Source organism: Stenella coeruleoalba (genome assembly GCF_951394435.1).
Source record: "Stenella coeruleoalba genome assembly, chromosome: 3".
NCBI classification, from domain to species: domain Eukaryota; kingdom Metazoa; phylum Chordata; class Mammalia; order Artiodactyla; family Delphinidae; genus Stenella; species Stenella coeruleoalba.
The window spans coordinates 157,128,484-157,153,120 of NC_137148.1; the positions used below are offsets into that span (position 1 = coordinate 157,128,484).

The 24,637-nt window shown below is 50.5% G+C and overlaps 1 protein-coding gene across 1 annotated transcript in view; it reads left to right on the top strand.

The window, feature by feature from the left end:
- The window catches only part of ADAMTS2 (ADAM metallopeptidase with thrombospondin type 1 motif 2), a 247,436-nt gene that overhangs the window by 141,396 nt on the left and 81,403 nt on the right, over positions 1-24,637 (top strand). The window contains exon 4 of the mRNA XM_079916090.1: positions 11,567-11,769. Within this exon, the coding sequence (XP_079772216.1) occupies positions 11,567-11,769 (203 nt within the window). The remainder of the gene's footprint in view (positions 1-11,566; positions 11,770-24,637) is intronic.

Here is a 24,637-nt window from a genome sequence, read left to right on the forward strand (position 1 = left end):
GACAAGTCCCCATCCTCAATTCTTTTCATTCTTTTTTCTTTATTCTGCTCCCTGGCAGTTATTTCCACCATTTTATCTTCCAGTTCACTTATCTATTCTTCTGCCTCAGTTATTCTGCTATTGATTCCTTCTAGAGTGTTTTTAATTTCAGTTATTGTGTTGTTCATCGCTGTTTGTTTGCTGTTTTGTTCTTCTAGATCCTTGTTGAATGTTTCTTGTATTTTCTCCATTTTGTTTCCAAGATTTTGGATCATCTTTACTCTCATTATTCTGAATTCTTTTTCAGGTAGGTTGCTTATCTCGTCTTCATTTATTTGGTCTTGTAGGTTTTTACCTTGCTCCTTCGTCTGTAACATTTTTTTTGTTGTTTCATTTTTTTTTTTGATGGGTGGGGCTGTATTCCTGTCTTACTGGTTATTTGGCCTGAGGCATCCAGCACTGGAGTTTGCAGGCAGTTGGATAGAACTGGGTCTTTGTTGCTGAGATGAGGACCTCTGGGAGGCCTCACTCCAATTAATATTTCCTGGGGTCTGAGGCTCTCAGTTAGTCCAGTAGTTTGGACTTGGAGCTCCCACCACAGGAGCTTGGGCCTGACCTCCAGCTTGGGAACCAAGATCCCACAAGCTGTGTGGCATTGCAAAAAAAAAAAAAAAAAAGAAAACAAAAAGGAACAATACAATAACAAAGAATAAGAAACAAAATAAAATTAGAAAGATAAAAAATATATTAGGAAAAATAAAAATATAATTGAAACAGCTGCAAAAAGGTAAAATAAAACCACAACAGAAAAAGGAAAAAATATGGGGGGGGGGGGGAAACAAGCCAAAAGGAGCAGAACAATAACAAAGTATAAGGAATAAAATAAAATTAGAAAAATAAAAGATTTATTAGAAATACAAAAATATAAATGAACCAACATGGTAAAACAGAACCCCAATCTAAAAGAGGAAAAAAGAAAGAAAAAAAAAAAAGCCTTGGCTATGGGGGGCGTTTAGTTGGGGGTGGAACTTAGGCACGGGGGTGACATTTGAGTGTGGGGCGGGGCCTAGGCTCAGGACCCAACCAGCAGGAAAAGGCCTTGGGGGCGGGGCCTAGGCCAGTGATGTTCAAGCATGGGGCAGCGCCTCTGCTTAGGACCTGTGTGGAAGGGGAGAGGCAGCACCTCCAAAGGAGGGCCTCTTGAGTGTGGAGTTCTGGAGTTTGGAGGTAAGGCCCTGAGTGAGGGTGTGTGGGTGGGGTTTAGGCCCAGCGTGTTGGAGGGGGTCTCCGAGTGTAGAGGTAGGGCCCTGGGTGGGGGTGTAGGGGCGGGGCTTGGACTCTGCATGGCAGGGGGGAGGCTCTGAGGGCAGAGGTTTAGGCCCTGGAGCCCAGGAGGCTCCCCCTAAGTGGGCAGGAAAAGTGCTGGCCGTGTGCCCTTCTGTTCCTCCGCCCCCCCACATGGTCTCCCCCAGGGTCTCCCTCATCCCTGCTGGACCCCTAACCATGGGTGGGTCCCGCTGGGTATAGGAACTCCTTCCCTCCCCCAGCCGTCCCTCAGGGGTGCCAGTCCTGTAGGTCCGGCCTTTACTTCTGCTCCCCTTTCCCTCCCTCCCACTCCTTCAGGACCCGCATGGCTGGACGGGACCTAGGTGGGCCTGGATCAGGCCCTGGATCTCAGCAGGCTCCCAGGGGCCCAAGTGGGCAGGGGAAATCTGGCCACGCTCCCTTTTGATCCTCTGCCCTCCCAGTGTTCCCCCAATTTCCCCCTTCAGGCGTGGGATCCCTTCCCCTCCCCCCAGCCACCCCTCAGGGGTGCCAGTCCCATCCCGACTCCACTTCTCCTCCCTCACTAACCACCACGGCCCACGTCCTACCCGGTCACTGGGGGTTCCTCCCACCCCCTTAGGTGTCCATGGTCCCCCACTGGTGCCTGGTAGGTGCCCTAGTTGTGCGGAGACACGAATTCCGCTATCTTGTCTGCTATCTTGACTCCGCCCTCCCAAAGGTGATTAATATTAAAACAAAGGGCAAGCACACACCATTCATGCAAGGAGTGGGCAGCACTGTCTCCGCTGGGCAGAGGCTCCAGGAGGAGGTGAGTGGAGCAGTCTTGGGTCATGGTCTGACTTCCGCTTCTCTGGGAGGTGACAAGGCCCTTTCTGGGGAACTCATGAGCAAGGTCATGAGTGAGTCTTGGGAAACAGTGGGCTCTCCACAGTCGGGTGCCTGGCAAGACCGAGGTGTAGACCAGGTGCTGGACATGCAGCAGACGTCCGGTCAGTGAGAGTGGGCTGCTCTGTCTTTTCTATATCTGAGCCCACTGTGGTCTACCTCCCGCTCTCAGGGAAAAGCTGGAAACTTCTGTGAGTGATATGCGTGTTTTCAGCAGAGCCTGAGGGGAGAGACCCTCATCAGCACATGGTCAAGACAAGCCAAGTACTGATGAGAATCTGGGCCAAGTTCTCCTGGGCTTTCTGTCCTCGGGTTAAGAAGACGGCCTGATGGAAGGGGGTCTTGGTGATGACAGTCCATATGCTGGGTCACACTGCTGCAGTGAGGCTCAGTTGCCCTCCACAGCTGCTGCAGAGCTGCCACCTTGGGATCACTTTTCACCATCCTCCAGGGGATTCCCTCCTCATCTCTCGTGTTGGGTTTCCTTTATCTCTAGTCTTCCACTTTCTTGGTTACCTCTTTTGTTTTGAAGGAGCACATCCTTCAGTACCTTCAAAGGGGTGCTGGACAGATAAAACTTTAGACAACTTACTTGTCTGGAGATATCTTTCATACTTGTTGAGAACTTGTCTGGGTATAGAAATTTTGAAGGCTTTGCTCTATTGTTTTCCTGCTTCTAATGCTGGTTTGGGGAAGTCTACAGCCATTCTGCTTCCAATCCTTTGTGACCTCTTCTGTAACTGCTTCCCCCGGCCCCCTCTTATTCTCTGTGAAAGTTTGTAGAAACTTCCTTGTGTTCTGAAATTTCATGATGATGTGCCATGGTGCTGGTCTGTTTTCATCTGCTGAGTTGGGTGCTAACTGGGCTCTTTCAGTCTGGGAGCACATTTTAGTTGTAGGAAATTTTCTTGAGTAATTTCGTTAATTCTTTCCTTTCTGTTTTCTCCTTTTCTTAAAAAAAATTATTTATTTATTTATTTATTTTTGGCTGCATTGGGTCTTTGTTGCTGTGCGCAGGCTTTTTCTAGTTGCAGCGAGTGGGGGCTACTCTTCGTTGCGGTGCGTGGACTTCTCATTGTGGTGGCTTCTCTTGTTGTGGAGCATGGGTTCTAGGCGCGGGGGCTTCAGTAGTTGTGGCACATGGGCTGTAGACCGCAGGCTAGGTAGTTGTGGCGCATGGGCTTAGTTGTTCCATGGCACGTAGGATCTTCCCGGACCAGGGCTTGAACTCGTGTCCCCTGCATTGGCAGGTGGATTCTTAACGGCTGCATCACCAGGGAAGTCCCTCTCCTTTCTTTTTGGAGCTTCTAGTATATGGATGATACACCTCTGGTCTGGTGCTCCAATTTTCTTATCTTTTTTCCTGATGGTTCAAGTCTCTTGGTCTTACTGTTTTACTTTCTGGGAGATTTTTCAACTTTGTCTTCCTAATCCTTTCATTAAGTTTTTTTATTTCTGCTGAAATGTTTTTAATTTCAAAGAACCCTTTTGATTGTTCTCATTTTGTTCTTGTTTAGTGAATGCGATATTTCCTTCTACCTCTCAGGGGTCACTAATGATAGGTTTCCCCACCTTCCTAGGTAGTCTTTTTTTCCTCCATTTTCCTCATTTTGATTGTTGTGTTGTATCTTGGTCTCCAACTGTTGAGTCTGGGACTAATCCCAGAGAGCTGGAGATCCTTGGCTGGCTGCTCCTGTGTAAAGTTGGGCAACAAAAGAGGTGACTGGGAGCTTGATGCAGGTAGTTGAGGGAACCATGGACAGTAATATTGCCTTTTGTTCTTTGGTCAGATTCCCTAGAGAAGCCTCCTTCCAACTTCCTGCCTGAGGGGTAAAGGCTTGACTACCAACGTTCTGGGAGTGGATTGTGGGCTAGTGTCTCAGCATTCATTTCCTTTTCCTGTTCTTAGCATGGTACCTGTGCTCTCAACTACACCTGGTGCCTGCAGCCCAGAAACCTTCTTTTCCACCTTTTTGAGAGAGAATGAGCTTCCAGACCAATGCAGTGTTACTTATTGGGCTGTTACTGGGACACAGGGTGTGGGGAGGGGATTTGGCATTGGCCATCAGCTAGTCCTTATTTCAATCCACCCATCATCCCATTTCCAGAGGTACTTGGTGCCTTTGGAGGATTCTGCAGTACAGACTGGAAGAGTCTTGGCCAGCTTCTCAGATATACTAAGTCCATCGCCACATGGACACCTGCTTTCCAGCTTACAACAGTTTTGTTATTTTCTTCCTCTCCTTCTCCCCCTGTCCGTGTAGGCTTGTGATTAAAAAAAAAAATCATACCTTTTCTAAAGTTGTAATGGGGTTCCAGGGAGGAGCAAAATTAGATGTATGTGTTCAATGCACCATTTTTACTCAAGGTCCCTCCTATGCTTGGATTTGTGTTTAGGCATTGTATTCAGTTCCAAAATCCATCTTTTCATGACACTTGTACCACTGTGATCTAATTAATGTTATTTTGTAGTGTCTTCTGAAATTTTGAAAGGTAAATACCTCCTTGTTATTATTCCTTTTTAATATTTTTTCTAGCTATTCTCTCATATGTAGTCTTCCAGTTGAACTTCGGAATTATTCTGTTGGATTTTAACAGTTTTTTGATGGGGAGACTGTGTTAAATTTATAGATTAATTTGGAGGAGAATCAACCTGCAATCCAGGATAGTGTCATTGTGTCTCCAGTTACTGAGGTCTTCTTTTGTTTTGAGGGAGAGCTTTGACTATATTTTATTACTCTCTGTGTAGTCTTCATACATTCCTTATTTTTGTTTATACCTAGATATTTTGTAGGGTTTGTTCCTATAGTCAATAATCCTCTTTTCCCATTCTCTTTCCTAGCTGGTCACTGTTATGTACAAGAAAGGTATTGATCTTTGCATACTGATTCTATGTAAGATGAGAATTAACTATTTCTTGTACGTTTGGTAAAACTCTTCTATAAAACATTCTGGGCTTTTCTTTGACTGCTTTTTTCCATTTCTTCTAAGGTTTATTCAGGTTTTCTACTTGAGCCAACAGTTAGTGTGTATATTCTCTATTTAGTCTAGGCTTATTAGAACTGTGCTTTTAATTTCTGGTGTTTAGGGTTTGAGGGTCCTCCTTGTTTTCTCTGATTTTGCTCTATGGTAGCAGCTGTGGACGTGATTTTTGAGTTCCTTTTTGTCCTAACATACAGTCAGATTTGGAACTTGTTCTGCACGTGCTTGAACAGGACACATTTTATGGTTGTTGGGCTTAAACATTAGGTTGCTTTAGTAATTCAAATCTTCTACAGTAATGCAAATCCTGCCGAATGTTTTATCTAATTCATCTGTTTCTTTCTGGACTAGATGTATTAAAAAGCACATAGCACTGTGGCTTTGCCTATTTCTCTCTGTATCAGGTTGAAGCTCTGTTAGGTGAAAAAAGTTCATATCTTTTATATCTTCTCAATGAATTGTTTATCAGTTTGTACCCTTAATGCCTTGGATTATATTTTATCTCATGAATGTAGTTACGCCTGGTTTCTTTTTGTTGGCAATTACATGGTAACTCTCTCTTCACCCCGTTTGTCTGAACTCCTCCTGGGTAATTTTGTTGTAGTTACACCTTGTATAAGTAACTTACAGCAGGATTTTGTGCCAGCTCCTGCTCCTTTGCCAGCCACCTGACTTTTGCTCCTGCTGCCCACCCCCCTCTGCCGCCCCCAGCCTGGGCTTCCTGGCCCTGCTGTACCTGCCTCTCCTTCCAGTCCAGCTCCCAGCTCCCAAGGGCACCCTCCGCCTCCCCACTGCTGGCCCTGTGCTCCCTCCCATCGTATCTCTGCACTGGCTCCTACCCCTCACAGCCCTGCGATTATCTGTGAGGCACTGAGGCATACAAGACCCTGGGCCCCTGTCTTCTGAGCGGCCTTCCACTCAAGTGGAGAAGACAGATAATGCCCAAGTAAATTCACAGATGACATTCGAACTGCAAATGGTGGTGTGTTCCATGAAGGAAGACACTGGGGGAAGGGAGAGCCTATTTTAATTTAGAATGAAATAAGGCAAGTTGCCCTGAGGAGGGGACATTTCAGCTGACACTTGGAGGATGAAAGGGAGGAAGCCCAGTGAGGAATGAGGGGAAGATCATTCCATGAAGAGGGGACAGCAATCTTTCCCATCACTGAGCAGTGGCGTCTCAAGGCTCCGTGCCCCTCCTCCCCTTGTCGCTGTGCAGCTGGCCCTGAGCGGGGAGGCAGAGGGGGACCAACACATCTGAGTCCACTGCAGGAGGCAGTGGGTCCCTGGCACCAAGGGCTGCAGGTCCCCTTCCCTCTAGACCTTTTGGGGGGGCTTCTGCTGGACCTGATAGTGTTGCAGGAAGGGGGACCCCTTCCAGGGCCCGAGAGTGGGCTCTTGTCTAACACTCGGAAATGAATTGTCCGACGAGACATACATGCTGACAAAGCAAGAGACTCTATTGGGAAGGGGCAGCCCGGTGGAGAGCAGCAGGGTAAGGGAACCCAGGAGAGCTGCTCTGCCATGTGGCTCGCAGTCTCAGGTTTTACGGTGATGGAATTAGTTTCTGGGTTGTCTCTGGCCAATCATTCTGACTCAGGGTCCTTCCTGGTGGCCCATGCATCGCTCAGCCAGGATGGATTCCAGCGAGGAGGAATCTGAGAGGTTGGGAGGACATATGGACTGGCATCTCCTTTTGACCTTTCCCAAATTCTTCCAGTTGGTGGTGGCCTGTTAGTTTTGTGTTCCTTACCAGGACCTCCTGTCATAAAACATCTCATGCAGGGCTTCCCTGGTGGCGCAGTGGTTGAGAGTCCGCCTGCCGATGCAGGGGACACGGGTTCGTGCCCCGGTCCAGAAAGATCCCACATGCCGCGGAGCGGCTGGGCCCGTGAGCCATGGCCGCTGAGCCTGCGCGTCCGGAGCCTGTGCTCTGCAACGGGAGAGGCCAAAGCAGTGAGAGGCCTGCGTACTGCAAAAAAAAAAAAAAAAAAAAGGAATTTTTTGCAAATGGTTACCTGGCCAGGGTGGGCAGTTTTGGTCAGTGGTTCCCCTAACAATAGGAAGGTTAAGTTTGGGCAGGAGCAGCAGCAGAAAGGACATCCTAGGAGAGGCCAGTGCAGCAAAGGCCTGGGCGTGGGATTTGCACAGGGACAGCAAACACCCAGGCACCCTTGAACCTACAGAGCCAGCACTTGCTGCATGATGCTCCCATGGCATTTACAGACTCAGGTCCCTGGGGTTTCTCTTCTCGGGAATAAACATGCTTGTTTCTATCAGCTTCAGTTTTCCCACACCATCCCTTGGTGCTGGTGAAGTACACAGGTCCCTCTGGGGCACATTAACAACTTTGGATGACATGACTAGGGCTGGGTTCCAGCCCCTTCTCTGTGGTGTGAATTGTCTGAGTCACTTAATCTTCCTGGGGTTCCTTGATGCTAAAACGGGGACAGTAATGAGGATGGTGCGGAGCCTCCCGTTTGCTGTGAGGATCAGATGGCTGCTGGACATAGCGGAGGTTTGTTACTGTGAGGGGCTGTGCACATGCCCCACCCTGCCCCCAGATGCAGGGGCAGCAGGGGGCAGCAGGTTCTGGCAGGGGCATGTGATTCAGGGGCTGTGGCTGCTGTGACCCACTTATTCCCCTGGAGGGCAGGTACTTCAGGATGCCCTGGATGCAGTTCTGCTTCCCCTATTCCGTCCTCTCCACAGACTGTTATTGACTCTTTGAGGAATTCTGTCTGACCCTCTGTAGAGACTCTAAAATGAGGGACAGCTTTTGGAAGCTTCCTGTTGTGTCATCGTTTGCCTGAGACATGAACAGTCCAGAAAGGTCTCCCCAGCACAGGGAATGCCAGGAACTAAAATCCCTGCGGTTACCCATTGAGAAGATAGGGTCCTGCCATAGACACCTCCGCTCAGGGAAGCCTCGGCCTACCGGGGTCCAGTCTTCTCCCATCTACCATGGATCAGCCACCCAGGGGGGACCAGCGGCTTCTCCTTGTGGGGAGGCTGTGCACAGAGGGCGATTGAGTCAGGAGCCAGGGCAGCATTGTCCTCCCACCTCAGCAGGAGATGGGCAGTGCCAGCTGCTCGTTAGTGGGTCAGTTACAAGCATGCAAGAGCTCCAGGGGGAGGAGGGGAGGGTGACAGAGAGGTCTGAGGGACCGAGAAGAACTGAGGCCTTTAGAGCAAGGAGGCAGCCCAGTGCAGGTGGACGGGCCCTGAAGGCTGGGATTGGTTTCAGAGAATCACTAGGCAGCCAGCTGAGAACCCAAGCAGGACTCAGCCTGAGGGATAGGCCCGCTAGAACCAGAGTGTGGTTGGGATCTCTGCGTGGCCTAGCCTTTAGGATCGGGCCCATTGTAGGGAGAGTCAGGAGACATCCAAGAATGACAAGGTGGAACGACAGCCTGGCTGCTGGGTCCCATCAACACTCATGTGGCCCCAGGTCTGGGTGCCTGGCAGACCCTGCTGACCTTGGAGCTGTTCCCTACGTCCTGCCAGGCCTGAGCAGGGCTTGGGCTTCCAAGGACCCGACTGTAGGGTGGGGCTGTCACCTTCAAGGTGCCCCGAGCAGCCCTGTCTTCCTCCCTTCATCTGCACTTTACTTTGGATTTGGACACATCTCTATAGGGGCTGGGCCTTGGGGGGGTGTTCTAGAACATAATGTCCAAGCCACCCTCTAAAATTATCATGCTCAAGATAATAATGATAACAATAATTATGCTTGTGGTGAAATTAACATTTCTAATGCATTCTTAGAAAACATTGCTGTTTTTAATGGGCTTGTAACATACAATTTAGTTAAAAACTGAGCTTGCGGGCTTCCCTGGTGGCACAGTGGTTGAGAGTCCGCCTGCCGATGCAGGGGACACGGGTTCGTGCCCCGGTCCAGAAAGATCCCACATGCCGCGGAGCGGCTGGGCCTGTGAGCCATGGCCGCTGAGCCTGCGCATCTGGAGCCTGTGCTCCGCAACGGGAGAGGCCACAGCAGTGAGAGGCCCGTGTACTGCAAAAAAAAAAAAAAAAAAAAAAAAAAAACACAAAAAACTGAGCTTGTTCAGCAGAAGCAGCTACAAGATGTACCCTAGCCAGCCCTGGCCTGGTGGCAGCCCCATTCCCTCCCCCAGAAAATGTCAAGAGGAGTCACTGCACGGTGACTTCTTGGGTTAGGGTTGGGGGCACACTCTGATGCCTTCAGAGGTTAAGTGGGCAGCAAGGGCGGCAGGCCAGGCAGCGGGCCCCTGTGTCCTGTTTCCAGGCATGGCTGTCACTCCACAGCTCAGTGTAAACTCCCCTCCCCCTCTACAGTGACTCCATTTCTTAATTTCTCAGATAAGCTGGCTATTCTAGGTTTTAACATGAAATCTCCAAATTTTGAAATACTGTCAACCAAATAAGGTATTTAAAAAACACCACATGGCCCTAACAGGCACCCCCATGGTCTGGTTTTGCTCAGGGACCACCTGTCAGTGACCCCTGGCTTGACAGGGGCAGGGGGTAACATCCAGCCTCTTCCCTGGGAAGAGCTTTTTATGGAAATTACCATCTTTCTGCTTCCCAAGGTGGTTCTGAAGGTGAGCTGTCCCTGCTTGTTGAAAATGCAAAGAAATAAATGTGTAAAAATAGAGTAGCAATTCCTCAAACCCACTGTCAGGTTTAAGTAGCTGATGTTTCCCCTGGGAGCAGCAAGGATGGCCCTGAATTACCTCCAGACAGCACAGCAGAAGGATGAGCTCTGCACTGGCGCTCTCCCTGGAGTGGTCCTGGGCAGTGCCTGCCGTGTGCATGTGTGTGCGTGTGTGTGGAGTGTGTGTGTGCCTGTGCATACGGGGTGGACATGGGGGACTACAGGGCTGGGGCGGGGGCACAAGGACCCCAGGAGGTAAGGAATGCCAGCAGATGCTCAGCCCTGGCACTAGCCCATTCCTCTTTTCTGTGCAGCCCTTCCCCCTCTGCTGCTCCTTCACTCCCATTTTTCCTTCCATAGCCAGGTTGCAGGTTTGTGCCTGAAACCTAACAGACAGCAGGTGTAAAGAAGAGAGCTTCTGGCTGGCTGGGGAGCTCTCTCAGTCTTCTGGTCTGTAAAATGGAGGCAATAACGCACATCAGAGAGGCCTGTTGTCAGCACTGGATGAGGAGACATACTCGGAGGGCCTGGCTGCCTCACTGTGCCTCCAGAGGAGACCGGGGAAAAGAGCTTAGGGGACAAGTGAGAAGAATTGTTCTGGAAGACTCTTTAGTGATGTCATGATAACCTGAGGTCCTAGGTCCTTCCCAGGGCAAGAGTCTCTGAGACACACCTGTTCCTCCCCCTACCAGGAGTGCCAAGGAGGGGCAGGACCCTGGGGTCAAGGACCTGGCGTGGACACATAGACCAGCGCAGGGTTGTGAGGGGCTTCCAGAGGCTTTGGCACTGGGACTAATTGGACAGTGTGGTCTGTGGCTGCCGGCAATGCTGAAGGTCGGCCTGGCCAGCTCAGCTGCAATCCTGAGAGGTAGGGGCCAGGATTGGTCCATGGTGGGCTCCAGGCCCAGTGGGAAAGTAGAAGGGGATTGAGACAGATGCTGCAGCCCTGCAGATGGTGCAATGACATCCTGGGGTCCTGGGCCTGATGCAATCCAGCCCCTGGCCCCCTCAGCTGTGGCCCCTAAGGCCCCATGCCCCAGATGGTCTGCCCCGCTCTGAGCCAGGTGTTTAGCCTGTGGGGGACGGAGTGAGCCTGTGCCAGGCAGACTGTGGGGGAGTTGTCATAAGAGGGGCTCATCCTGATTCCTGCATGATTCAGTCAGGCAACCTTTCATCTCTTTGGCACTTGGCATCAGGGACAGGCACAGTTCTGGGGTCGGGGTCACCCATGGCCTGGCCCCAACCCAGGAGTTGAGTGGGCGGGCCTGGCACAGAGATGAGGGACCCAGCTCCAACCAGGGACTGAGCAGAAAGTTCCAGAAGAGGAGCTGTCTGAAAAGACACTGTGAAACACATACCACCTGGGCTGGGCCTCAGTTTCCCCGGTTATAAATGGGGAGACCAGCCTGGGAGACCAGCTCTTTGGCACTGGGTGGCCCTTGGGGAGTGTGCGAGTGTGTGAATGGGTGAAAAGAGTCCACCCTGCCCATTCAGCTTCCCACCCTCTCTGTTCACTGCTGGGTGCCAAACCTGGCCTCTGTGATGGCCGAGCTGTGGATTTGCATGCTGCTGGGTCTGAGCTGACTTGGTACATCACTGCTGCCCTCTCTGAACCTCAGTTTGCTCTCCTTTGAAATGGGGACAGAAATGCCCTCGGTTAGGGTGCTGTGATGATGACAAGCTGATGGCCAAGCTGGCACCTGGCAGGTGCCGAGTTGCATCTGAGTGGGGGTTTGTCCTGCTGCGGTGTCCCTGGTGAGCCTGGGCTGCTGCTACAGGCTTTGTCCTCTCTCCTTCCAGGGATCTTCCCGGGTAGCCTGGACAGCTTCAGCCGTGCCCTGGGCATCCTGGAGGAGCGAGTCAACAGCTCCAGGCAGAGGGTGCGCAGACATGCTGCCGACGACGACTACAACATCGAGGTCCTGCTGGGGGTGGATGACTCTGTGGTCCAGTTCCACGGGAAGGAGCATGTGCAGAAGTACCTGCTCACCCTCATGAACATTGTGAGTGGGGGTGGGGTGGCAGGGGCAGGGCACTGGGGGTGGGGCTGGGAGGCTAGGGGTGCAGGTGGGCCAGGGCAGCTGTGCTTGCCACGGTTTCCTGGTGGAGCTGGGGATGAGTGACATGGTCACAGGGAGGCTGTCTGGGTCTACAGGTGAGAAAAGGTGACCCTCCCATCGATTTTGTTGAACCTCAGTTTTCTCCTCTGCAAAGGGCGGGTGGAGGGGGGTGGTTCTGACTTGGCAAGGCTGTTTACATGCTAAGGCAGCTTTCCAGAAACTCGTCATTTGTGTACCAGTTTTCTTAATTTTTCATCATACCCACATGGTATAGGCTGTGTATTTTCCTGTAAATCAACTGACTTTTTTTAAAACTTAAAATTATTTACAAAGGCAACCTCGCTTTATTGTAAAGGTAACCTAGAAGTAAAATGTAAAGCGATGTTATTCAAATCCAGCTAGACAGTCCTGCCTTCTGCCGGATCTGCACCACAGCCCGCGATGTTCAAATGGGAGATTAGTGTGTGTTAGAGAGGAGGACAGACAGACCGACACCCATCCGAGGTTTCTCCTTGAGGTAGTTAGAGGAAGTGAAGATGGAAGAGAGCATCCGTTTCTCCCTGTGAGGTTGGGCTCCTTAACTGGGTGACTGGGTGCCACCTAAGCCTCCTGTGGCACCACGGGACACCTGCCCTGTCTACCCAATCCTGAGAGATTAAGCTGTTACCCCTCCCCTCATTCCAGCCCCTTCCACCCCAGGAGGTATAGGATGCTGACCTTGTAGAAAATGCAGTTCCTGCCTCTGCCCGGGGTGGTGTGGAGATCCTGCCCCTCACTGCCTGATGCCTCATTTGAGCCCTGCTGGGAGAATATTAGGGGTTGGAGGGAGATGCAGTGGGCCTGCAACCAGGACACGCTGTGGGCCCAGCATTGTGGGAGGAGTGGATTTGTGGAAGGAAGCCTGGGCTTGTAGGGGGCTGTTTGTGGGCAGGGAAGCCCAGGGGATAGGGGGCTCTACAGCAGGCAGGGCTGCTCCCCAGCCTGTCAGTGAACTGGGTCCTCCAGAGGTCCAGCTGGTGGCGAGCAGTGAGGGGGTAGGACATTTACTCCTGGCCTGGTTCTCAGCTCTGCTTCCTGGGCCATGGTGAGCCCCTGGGAATTCAGCTGATCCTTGGGCAAGACCTCCCAGAGCCCTAGTGAAGAGATAGGTCAGGGGCAAGAAAGAGGATATGAATGAGCTGGTCACTGGACCAGGAGTAAACCCCTGCCTGCCGGCCTGTCTTCCTCTCCACCTGCCTTAGGTAAGTCACTGACCCTCTGGAATGCAGCCATCTCATCTGCAAAGCAGGGCCGAAGTCTGTTTGCAGATGTTATTTTATTTTGGAGAGTGGTGTCACACTTAATCTCACTTATTTTTGAAAAGTAGCTTTAATATAATAATAGTAATAATAATACCATGATGGCTACAAATATTGAGCTCTTAATATGTGAATCTGTGTGCCAGGCTTGTGCTAGTCACTTATCACGCATTATCTTTGGAAAACTTCACACGAACTATAAAATTGGTAGATATAAAATCTTGTCTGCCTGCAAAATATACGTCTTTCCCCAAGTATTATACTGCCCTCCAACCCAGCGGACAAAAGGACTGGTTGTGGCATTCGAGAGTCCTGAATCCTGGTAAACTACTTGTTTCTTCACACCGGAATTAGCATACATCCCACAGAGTAAGAGCTCAGTCTCATAAGATGGGCCCCCCTTCAAATGCCGAGCTCAACTCCCAGGTTGTCAGCTGTGCTTCTTACCAACCAGCTCCTCAAGTTCAATAATTTGCTAGAACGGTTCACAGAACTCAGGAAACCACTTTACTTACTACCATCGGTTTATTATAAAGCACACAACTGAGGAACAGCTAAATGGAAGAATGCACAGGGCAAGGCATGGGGAAGGTGCGTGGAGCTTCCATGGCCTCTCTGGATGCACCACCGTCCCAGCAACTCGATGTGTTCCCCAACCTGGAAGCTCTCCAGACTTCATTGTTTAGGGTTTTTATGGAGGTTTTATTTTGCAGGCATGATTGGTGAAATCACTGGCCATGGGTGATTGAACTCAATCTCCAGCTTTTCTCTCCTCCCTGAAAGCTGGGGGTGGGGCTGAAAGTTCCAACTCTCTAATCATACAGTTGGTTCCTCTGGCTACCAGCCCCCATCCTGAACTATCTAGGGGCCCACCAAGAATCGCTTCATTAACATAAACTCAGGTAAGGTTGAAAGGGGCACATTATGAATAACAAGAGATGCTCCTCTCACCCCTATCATTAAGGAAATTACAAGTGTTTTAGGAGGTCTGTGCCAGGAATGAGGGGCAGAGACCAGATACATATTTCTTATTATTTTGCACCTGGGTTACCCCTGACCCCACCACTACCAGGTATGTCACTGAGAATGGGCTTCAGTCTTCTAAGCCTTGGTTTTCTCATCTTTAAAATGGGCAATAATTTTCACCTTGAGTTGTCGGTGAGGATTGAATGAGATGATGAAGGTGAACGTGCTTTACAGTCTCTAAATAAATGTGGTTTTGCTATCATGACGATGACAATATTTAGTTTAGCGACAGCAGGTTTAGAATTATTCTTGACAAGTACAGCAAAGACTCTGAGTGTCTTCCTGAGGCTGGTGGATCAAATCCGCCTTTTGCCTGGTGTGGAGGTTCCCTCTGTCGCACACACCTTATGCCCATGAGCTGGTAGGAGGAAGTCTAGAACTTTGTCTTGGTTTTGCCAGTTAACTTCAATGTATTCGTTTACACCCCCGTGATCCAACTGTACCTCAATTTTGGATAAGGGTGTGGTTTGGTTAGTTTCTTGAAAAGCATGAGAAATATAAAAATTCTTAAATTGAAACAAATTTGATCATAACAGAAAGGGATTTTAGGAGATGAATCGGAGGAGCTGAGAAAGAGTACTTGGGCTGTGTCTTTTTTCCGCTGCTGCGTCATGCAAGTGGTGCTTGTTCCAGGCACAGCGGCTGGTCCTGCAGAGACAGAAGGCCTGGTGGACACTTCTGGACTCAGGGAGACACGGCAGTGGGGGGTGTCTGTACCTCCAACCTGAGCTCCCACAGTAAGAGTGCAGTGTGGTTGAGGGAGGTGAGGGCCCCTGCTTGGATCCTGTGTTGCCTTGACAATACCCTCTAAGGCTCAGTGTCTTCATCCAGGGTACATGCATGCCCTGGGAAGAGTCCCTGGGGATGATCTAAGGTACATGAGCCCTTTGGTGGTCTTGGGGAGGAGGGGGATTGAGGAGGCAGGAATATTTGAGAAAAGATAAGCTTCTTTAGCAGTGCTGTCCGATAGAACTTTCTGCATTGCTAGAAATGCTCTAATTCTGCATGTCCAATACAACAGCCACTAGCCACCCTGACCCTTGAGCGCTTTAAATGTGGTGTGTAATTGAAGAACTGAAATTTTAATTTAATTACGTTCCAATAGAATTTAAAACAAATTTTAATTATGAAAATATATATAAAATTTACCATCTTCACTGTTTATAAGGGAGCAGTTCAGTGACATTAAGTATACTCACATTATTATGCACCCATCACCACTACCCATCTCCAGAACTCTCTTCATCTTACAAAACTGACACTCTGTACCGTTAAACAATAACTCCCATTGCTCCCTCTCCCCAGCCCTTGGGAAGCACGATTCTACTTTCTGCCTGCTGTGCCCTTCCTCTGAACTTGACCAGCACATGGCGCTAAATGGCAGTGTGGGTGGCCCTGGGTGTGGGGGCCTTTAGACCCGGTAGGTGCTGGCCCACCTGAAGCTGCAGCCAGAGCCCCATGTGACCCTACAAGGCCTGGCCAGGGTAGGGCTCCCTCTTCTTGTAAGCGCACAGCTGGTCTTGGGGCTTCCCAGCATTTGGAGCCAAAGCAACAACGTGCAGGACAGATGTGGCAGCAGCTGACCCAGACTGTGCTCCAAGTGAGGCATTTGGTCAGCAGTGAGGACAGCCAGGACCAGGATGGAAGTATTCCCAGCTCCCAAGGCTGGGGGCCAGCCCTGGGCGGACAGTCTGTCCCCTGAGGGAGGTCACAGAAGCCCTGGGAGGAGGGTCAGGTGGGGGGTCCCGATGGCAAAAGACCTGGGGAATGTGGGCTCCAAGGAGCAGCAGAGGCCAAGGTGTCGGGCCAGGTGTCGGCGTGGCTCAGCCCTGGCAGCTCTAAGCCAGCTTGGTCTCCCTCATCGTTCAGTTATTCTGCTTGCAGGACTCCCTTTGGGGTCTCTTTGTGGCAGACCCTGGGCTGGGATGTGGGTCCTGGTGTGACACCGACATTTCAGGTTCATCAGATATCCACATGCTCCCCTCCCTTCCATTTCCCAGCCTCCCTTGCACCTCATTTTTGGGGCTGTGTGGCTAGTTTTAGCTAACGGCCTGTGTGGAAGGAAATGACATAGGTCGCCTCTTGGCCAAGGCAGTTGAGAGCCAATGTGTCCACTTCCTCTCTCTCTGTCCTACCACAGTGACCTTGGAAGTCACGTGTCCCAGTAGCTGCAGCCGCAAAATGGGGCAGGGCTGCCCAACCTGCATAAGCCTGTGATGTGTGCAAGGAAACACACACCAGCCTTTACTGTATTAAGCCACTGAAATGTGGTAGATTCTCTGCTAACTGCAACACAGCCCATCCTATTCTAATACACACAGCTCCTGTCCATACAGTACAATCAGCAAATATTTACTGGGCATCAACTCTATGTCAGCCGTGAAATAGGGCCAATGTGGGGAACAAGGGGCCCAAGTAAGAGGGGAAGTTGGAGGCAAGGAAGGCCAGTCAATAGAGGAACTTGGATGTGACTCTAAGGGCAGTAGGAAATTGCTAGAGGTGCTACTTCCTTCCAACATTAATGGGCAAGACATTTAATGCCCATTTTTTCATAGGAAAATGGGAATTAATCCATCCCTCTTTCCACCTCAGACTCTCGAGGGTCAGAAGGGTTGGAAATATTTGCTGAGCATTTCGAGAGAGCCACCTGGATGTAGAAGGGGTCTCGTGGTGTTCAGAACCCTCCCACAAACCCATTCAAGCACCTCTTTCGAGGTCCAGTTTCCTTCTTTTCTTCCTCAAGTCTAGAAAAGTAACATTCTTTGTTTATTAAAATATGCTATATTTAACATGTACCATATACTATTTATGATGGAAAATTAGAATATATTCATATAGGTTTGTGAATGTTTTCTCCTATCAATTATTGCCTAGTACTTCATTTTAATGATGGCATAACATTGCACCACGTGACTGTAGCATACTTTTTAGGTAATTGATTATTTATATTACTCATGTAACAAAATTTATTTCCCTTTTAGATGTTAGTTTGGCCACTAATAGTAATGAATATCATTATAGCTGAAACTATTACTCATCTTTACTATTTCCTTAAACTAAGTTCCTAAAAGTACAATTCTTGGTCCACAGTTATGTGCAGTTTAAAGTTTTCTGTGTCAGAAAGCTTTCTGTTCATTTTCACCTATTCATGTTCCATTGAGTAAATGCCCATCTCCTCACCTCTTCACACCACCAAATCCTTTTTAGCTTTGGCAGTTTGATAGCTACAACAGGGATATACTTTTGTTGTAAGTTGTAGGTATTTGATGGTAAGGAGGTCCCATTTAAATATATATATATATATATTTTAAAACAGTGATCATCTTATATTTTTATGATTGGCCTATTCATGTTTTTTATTCCACTGGGACTTTAGCTTCTTTTGTGTTAATCTGAAGAACTGTTATATTAAAATAGGTTAATTTTTTGTCGGATGTTTGTGTGGGAAATGTTTTCCCCAGTTTTGTTGTTTGCCTTTTGTTGTATTTTGTTTGGGGTTGGTTGGTTGATGGCTTACATTTTTGTGTGTAGTCATGTCCTGAGATCTTTTCCTCCCTGGTTTTTCCCTTGGGGGCTGTCTTTGGCATTTCATGCCCTCTCCAGAAGTTAATCTTCTTGGAGTTTCTTTCTGTTTGCCCCCAACAGTGACTCCCATGGCCTGTTGTCAGCAGCATCATTTCCCAAACCCCAGTCCTCACTGACCACCTGACGATTCTTGCTGTGCATTCAGCTGCGGCAACCCCACACCCAGAATGTCTCCTGGGTACAAAACTCCCGGGGCCAAGTGCAAACTGAAAATGTGGTTCTCTTATTCAAAGAGCAGGAAAAAGTGTCATAAGACGTATCTATACAAAGCCTTTTCCTTTCGTATACAGTCTTTCAACTTGTCAAGATTTTAAAATTTTCTATTTATTATCACTCTAAGCGAAGAAAAATTAGGATTTTTAATTATAATCATGCATTTTACCATTCATCTTTATATTGTACAAGGCCTGTTTTAAATGCAGATATTAGAACATTTAACCAGCATGGGGAATCACCAAAATTAAACAGATTTGTACTTTATGGCTTGTGCCCGAAGGGTGCTGCAGGCTTACCAGAAGTTCAGACAAAGCACCAACCAGACTTAAGAAGGTTGGGAGGAGGAAGACAGGCCCCCCCAGGAAGGGAGCCATGAGGGAGCACTCCCTGAGGGCCCCCGGTCCTGGCCAGTGATGCAGGGCGTGCCCCCGGGGCCTGACAGCTGCCTGTCCTGTCTCCCGACAGCTGCCACTGAAAGAACACAGGGCATCTCCCAGCCCCAACCCAGGTCATGCCCTGCCCCAAGATACCTCAGGGCACATGTGTCCACCTGACCATCCCTGCACCTGCATGCAGGCCCCTGTAGTGGGGAGTAGGAAGACAAGAGCCTGTCCTGTGGAAGTGGGACCACGTGTGAGCCAAGGCTTCCCTGTCCCAGCGGATTTCACTCACAAAACACAAATTCAAAGATAAAATAATGAATTTCAAGATGGTAACCACAGAGCGTTAAGCCCAAGTGCAGAGCCCTCTTGGGCGTGGGCCCTGGTCACTCGCCCCTGAACCCAGGAACCTGAGCCTGTGCTTCCTGCCTCAGGCCCCGTTCTTATGGCCCCATCCCCATCCTCTACTCATCTGGAGGCTCAGCTCAAACCTACCACCGCTCTCAGCTCTCTGCCCAGATGAAGAAAGCTGGTGCCTTCTGAGCACTGAGGCCAGGCTGTGGGCTGAGGCCTCATCCCTTGGGGTCCTCTGCACTGATTTTTACCTCTCGTACACCATAGCCTTGAGATTGCTGGCAAACCCAGGATGAGGCCCTGTGTCCTGGGCCCAGGGTCCTTTAACCAGGCCAGAGAAGCTGGGACCCCTTGGGGAAGGCTGCCGGAGAGCCTCATCCACATGTTTGAGGGAGGAGGGGTCTCGATCCCACCACCAGTAGGCTGTGAGGATGGAGCGGGGAGCACTGGCAGATGTGCGGCCCCTCCAGCCATGCTGGCTCCTCCAGGGCCCATGCCCCACACTGCTGCTGGGTCCCGCCTTGGTCCCCTACTTAGGTGTGCCTCTCCAGCGCTGGCCTCCCCCTGCCGCCATCCCGTTCCTGCTCCTCCCGAGTCTTCAACTGTGGCTCATCTTCTGACCTTCACCAGGCTCAGCCCTGAGGACAAGGAACTACCCCCTGCCCGGGCCGCCCTCTGCACTGGGAACTGCGGTCCTGTTGACCCCTCTTCCTTGGAAACGGGCTTCCTGCCTAGCCTGGAGCTCCCAGGCTGGGAGGCAGTCAACACTCCTGAATGTGCCTGCTGCTGACTCTGGTACCAGCCCTTGAGCTAGTCTGTGCTTTCAAACTCAGTGCTGTGGCAGTGCAAGCCTGGCACCCCAAGGAGCCATGCAGTGACGCAGCCCTCATGTTCGCGGCACCTCCAATTACCTTGTCAGGCGTGGACAGTGGGTCTTCTCTGGGCTCAGGTGAATGGGAGGCCAGGGAGGAATGCCTTCGGGGAAGACTCGAGAGCCATTATTAAAGTAATATGTTTACAAATGCACTTTAAAAAGTAAAACCTATTCATGCCAAGACTTCAAGAAATATAAAACTTAGGCACAAGACTAGTGCTTCCTATATGGCTTATAGCATTTAACTAAAGCATTAATTTCAATCCTACACTTCCCTGAGCAACCAGAGGCCTTGGTGGTTGCTCGGGCTCTCAGGATCCATAGAGACCTAGCACTGCTGCCTGACTGAGCTGCTGGTCCGCTTGCACTCCTTCTAGATGTGAGACAGGCCAGTGTGTTGGGTGATGACCTGCCCCAGAAGACGGCTCTTTGCTCGTGGGAGCACGTCCTCTCAGCAGGCCTGCCAGAGGCTGCCGAGGCCACGGTACAGATGTGAGGTGTCTCCCCCTAAAGTGCCACTTTTTCCGAATGGCAAGCATTTTAAAACATCAATTTTATATGAAAGTAAACTGGGACATATTACTGAGTTAAAGCAAAATTCGCCTGAATTTTTCAAGATAAACTGGAGCATCCAAAGCAGGGTTGCCAAAACTATAGCCCAAATCCGGCCCATCATCTGTTTTTGAAAATAAAGTTTTATTGGGACGTGGCCATGACATTCATTTATGAATTGTCTATGGCTGCTTTTGTACTACAATGGTGGAGCTGAGTAGTTGGGACAGAGACCATATGGCCCACAAAACCACTATCTGGGTCTCAAGAAGTATTCTCTCTCAGGGTGTAAAGAAATCTTCTACTTGCTTAGGGCTCACCTTGAGCTGTGGCCCCAGCGCTTTATAGTTGCATTTGCCTCCCACTGTTGTCAGTGCACACGGGCATACGTGTTAGGGAAGCACTGGGCGTAGAATGAGGACCAGCTTTGGAGTCAGAAGCAGTTGCATCCAAATCCTGGCTTTTACCTACCTGGCAAAGTTCCCGTCTTGCCCTAAACTTGGTTTCTTCATCTTTAAACCTCCCGCACAGTCTGATCCATAAAGACTGGCACACTCACTGACAAGAGGTACCCCCCGGAGACAAGCTCCCTCTCTCCCTCTTCAGGCCTCTGAGCCCCGGCAGCTAGAGCAACCCTTTCTTGCTGGCCATTGCAGGAACCTCACACATGAGCTGAGCTCCACCCTCTGCCTGCTCAGACCCCAGCCCACCCCCACCCCAGCTTTGCCAGCTGAATGGGTCTGTGAGGTCACTTTGGGGATTCTTTTTAAAGCAACTGAGTGAGCATTTTAAAACAACATAGTAGGAGGAGCAAGATTTCTGGGTCAGCAGATCTGCCCCTCCCACCTGGGCTAATTGCTCAGGTTCTGGAAGAATTTCTGCCCCCACCCCCACCCCAAGCATCTCTTCTGTCAGGGGCAGACACACTCCTTAGGCTCATGGAGAACATGGGATCCAAAGGGGCTTCTGAGCTTTCAGAGCATAGGCCATACCCTTTGACCCTTCCTAGTGTGGGATCAGTCCTCTGTACAGTATGTTCTTAAACATTTTTTGTTGAATGATTTCTGTCTGTGCCAGGATTCAGATATTTTCCCTCTTTTCTTTTCTAATTTAATCCAGAAATTGGCCTGGGCTCACCAAAGCCTTGCCAGGATTTGCAAACAATCAGAGGCACATGGGCTCCAGTTCTCATCAACTTCCAAGAATGCTGGGGACACGTGGTGATGGTGGGGAAGGCAGTGACAGGACAGGAATGTTTTCTGCTCTCTCGGGGGTGATCTTGTGAACTGGCCACAGAGCTGCAAACCCGCCAGGGGGAAAGCGCAGACCCAAGTCCCATTCACGTGTCTCTGGCTCTGGTTCCTGGGGAAGAGAAAAACATCTCTGAAACTGGACACTAAAACTTGGTTCCCTTAAGCTGAAGGGAAGCAAGCAGCGCTCCTGGGGCAAGAGAGACACATTTGGGTTTGGGCCTGGCCGTAGCAAAGGATGTGAGGATGCGGAGAAGAAGTTCCCACTGTCATACGGCAGCTCCCCAGGCCCCAGGGTCTGCTGGTGCTGTGGCCACAGCCGGACGTTCCTGGCACTGTTCCTCTTCCTCATGCTTGTCCCGCTGGCCTGAGAGCATGGCCCTGTGTGCCACCAGGAAGTATGACTATCAGGGCCAGCAGTGTGTGAGGCTGATACAGTACTTAGAAGAGGGCAGCGCTCTCAGATGCTGACAGGAGCCAGGCAGGAGGCCTAATCAGGGTGTCCAGGCTGTGGACAATAGGGAGTGGTGGGGACTGGGGCAACAGGAGAGGCTACACCTCTGGAGATCCCCTCCTGGGTTCCATTCACTTGTGGTCATTTAGGAATAAACAGGCACACTCTTGTGAGCTCCCCACCCCACCCCGCCGAGAAGCTGGAAATCCAGCTTTTACAGGATATCTAATTACTTTTCAACGTTGGCAACAAATTGAAATTAAGACCTCACACTGCACTAGTGAATCAGAACATGACTGGCCGGTCAGCGGGTGGATTTTTCCTTCAGGCCTAGAAGAAAGGAAGCGACTGCCTGCCCTGCCCTGCTGTATGCCGTGATGGGGGATAATTAGTGCCACCTCCTAGGGCTGTTGTGAGCATGGCTTGAGTTAAACACCAGAAAAGTGCTTAGTGGCACTCTGGGCACATGGAGAGCATGCCTCAAGTATGAGCTGTCCCCGGTCATGTATTCGCTCCTTGGGCGCTCTCAGAACCCTGGTCTAAATGGGCCCCACTCTGGGCACTGGGGTGCAGAAGCAGGCAGTCGTGTTCCTGTGCTCAGAGAGATTGGAACACGGGAGGGGTGGGGAGCAGGGCAAGGAATACGTAATTTCATCCTGGTTAATATGCCTGCTGATCATGCAAGTACCACAGGGTCACAGGGAAGGGTGCCCCAGATGAGGGCCCCTTGCGCTGCCCCTAGTGCAGAGGCAGAGTTGACCAGGAGGGGAGCATGGTGTAAAGGCTCAGCGGCATCTCCACATCACAGTGCAAGGTTGGGCCCGACTGGAGTGTAGGGTGCTTGGGGAGAGGCAGGAATGAGGTTGGCAAAGCCTTCTGTGCCAGGCTAAGGGGCTTGGGATCCACCAACATACTGTCAGGGGAGTCATGAGTTTGCTTTGGGGTCTAAAGAGACAGAAACATCTCTCTTAGGGAGTTTGGGGTTCATGCGTTTTACTATTGGAAATGCCTCTCCCTATGGCCTAAGAGGCTGAGTTTTCACACATGCTGGCCCCAGGCAAGGAGGCACTTATACAATGGCTCTACGTTGCCCTGGTGGCCCTGTGAGGTTCCCTTTCCTGGGTAAGGTCACTGAGGCTCAGAGAGGCTGGGTGGCACAGGTAGGGTGTGGAAGATGAGATTCCCATACCTGTGTGGCCTGGGTGCGAGTCCTCTCCCCGCTGCCCACAGCCCCGACTGTCTTTTCCATCTATGACTCTCCTGGCTCTTCCCCTTGGCTCCTTCATCTGTTGTGTCTTCCTGTTCTCTCTAGGGTTTGCTCACCTACCCACCCACTCATTCACTTAGTGCATGTCTCTAGAACATCTGCTATGTGCCAGACAACAGTTCTAGGTGCTGAAAATGTCATGTTAGAAGGCCTGAGGCCCTGCCTGCACGAAGTCACATTCCAGTGGGGACGGGGGTGGACAGTAGATGCCCCCTCCTCCCAGGGATGATGATGCAAGCGGAGAACGTTCTGCTGGGGGGAGCCGAGGCCTGTCCTTACCTCTGCCTCTTCTTCCCTGAAGTGTGCAGCACTCTCCTGCCTCCTGGACTCCCCCACACCTCCCTTCCCACTCTGGGAGGCCCCCTGACAGCTGATGAGGGAAGCCTCAGAGCAGCCTGTCCTTGGCCTCCCTGGGGAGCTGGCAGTTGTCAAAGCAGGAGTGAGAGTCCCCCCCGAACGAGGAGGGCCGGGTAGCGTCACTCCTTGGTGACAGCTCTGGGCAGCTGCAGAGCTTGTCTCCCGCAAGCTCCAGCAAGGTGACAGCCGAGCCAGAAGAGCAGAGAGCACCACTTCCCATCTGGCTGTCCCTCCCATCCAGGTTCCTCCTTGGCTGCCCCCTGTGCTGCAGGAGTTGTAGCTGAGTGACCCTTGAGTTCTCCTCCACTGCCCAGGGGGCCCTTTGTTGGCATGTCTCAGGGGGGTTAGGGGTTCACACAAAGATGCCAGAAAGTTAATGTCAGATTCAGAGGGTCTACTTACCTGGTTTTGCATGTTCAGCACCTGGCGACGAGCCAGGCACAGAGTAGGTGTTGAGGAAATGTCTTGTGAATGAACAAATCAATGAGTAAATGAATTCTCATAGGGTGACTGTGGTCCCACCGACTCCCATAAAAAATAGGCTCTATCTGGGACTTCCCTGGTGGTCCAGTGTGTAAGACTCCATGCTCCCAATGCAGGGGGTCCGGGTTCAGTCCCCAGTCAGGGAACTAGATCCCACGTGCATGCTACAACTAAGAGCCCACATGCTGCAACTAAAAGATCCCGCATGCCACAACTCAGACCCAGTGCAGCCAAAATAATAAATAAATAAATATTTTTTTAAAAAATAGGCTTTATCTGTCCGTGGAAAAGAAGTACCAGTAGCATAAGTGTTCTTGTCCCTTCTTCCTTGATGCTCAAGGCTGTTTGTCTCCACCATAGATGCTGGAAGTTTGAATCACTAGGTCGTAGGAATGTACAGTTTTAATTTCAGAAGATTTGCCAAATTGCTCCCCAGAGCCCTTTGCCCTGGTTCCCACGCATGCTCACATGGGTGAATCTCCCAGTTTCTCTGAGCCTCTGTTCCCCAGTAGGTAAACAGGGGTAGTAATGCTCACTTGCAGGGTGCAGGAGGTGAGAGGTAGTGCTGTGAGGAGGCACCTGGCACAGGTCTGGGAAGGTCAGAGCTGACCAACGAGGTGCAGCCGTTGTTCCTTCATCCACGACATCTGCCAAACCAGCCCAGCTCTTGTCCTCGAGAAGCTTGTCTCTCTTGGGGACACACTGGCTTGCCTTA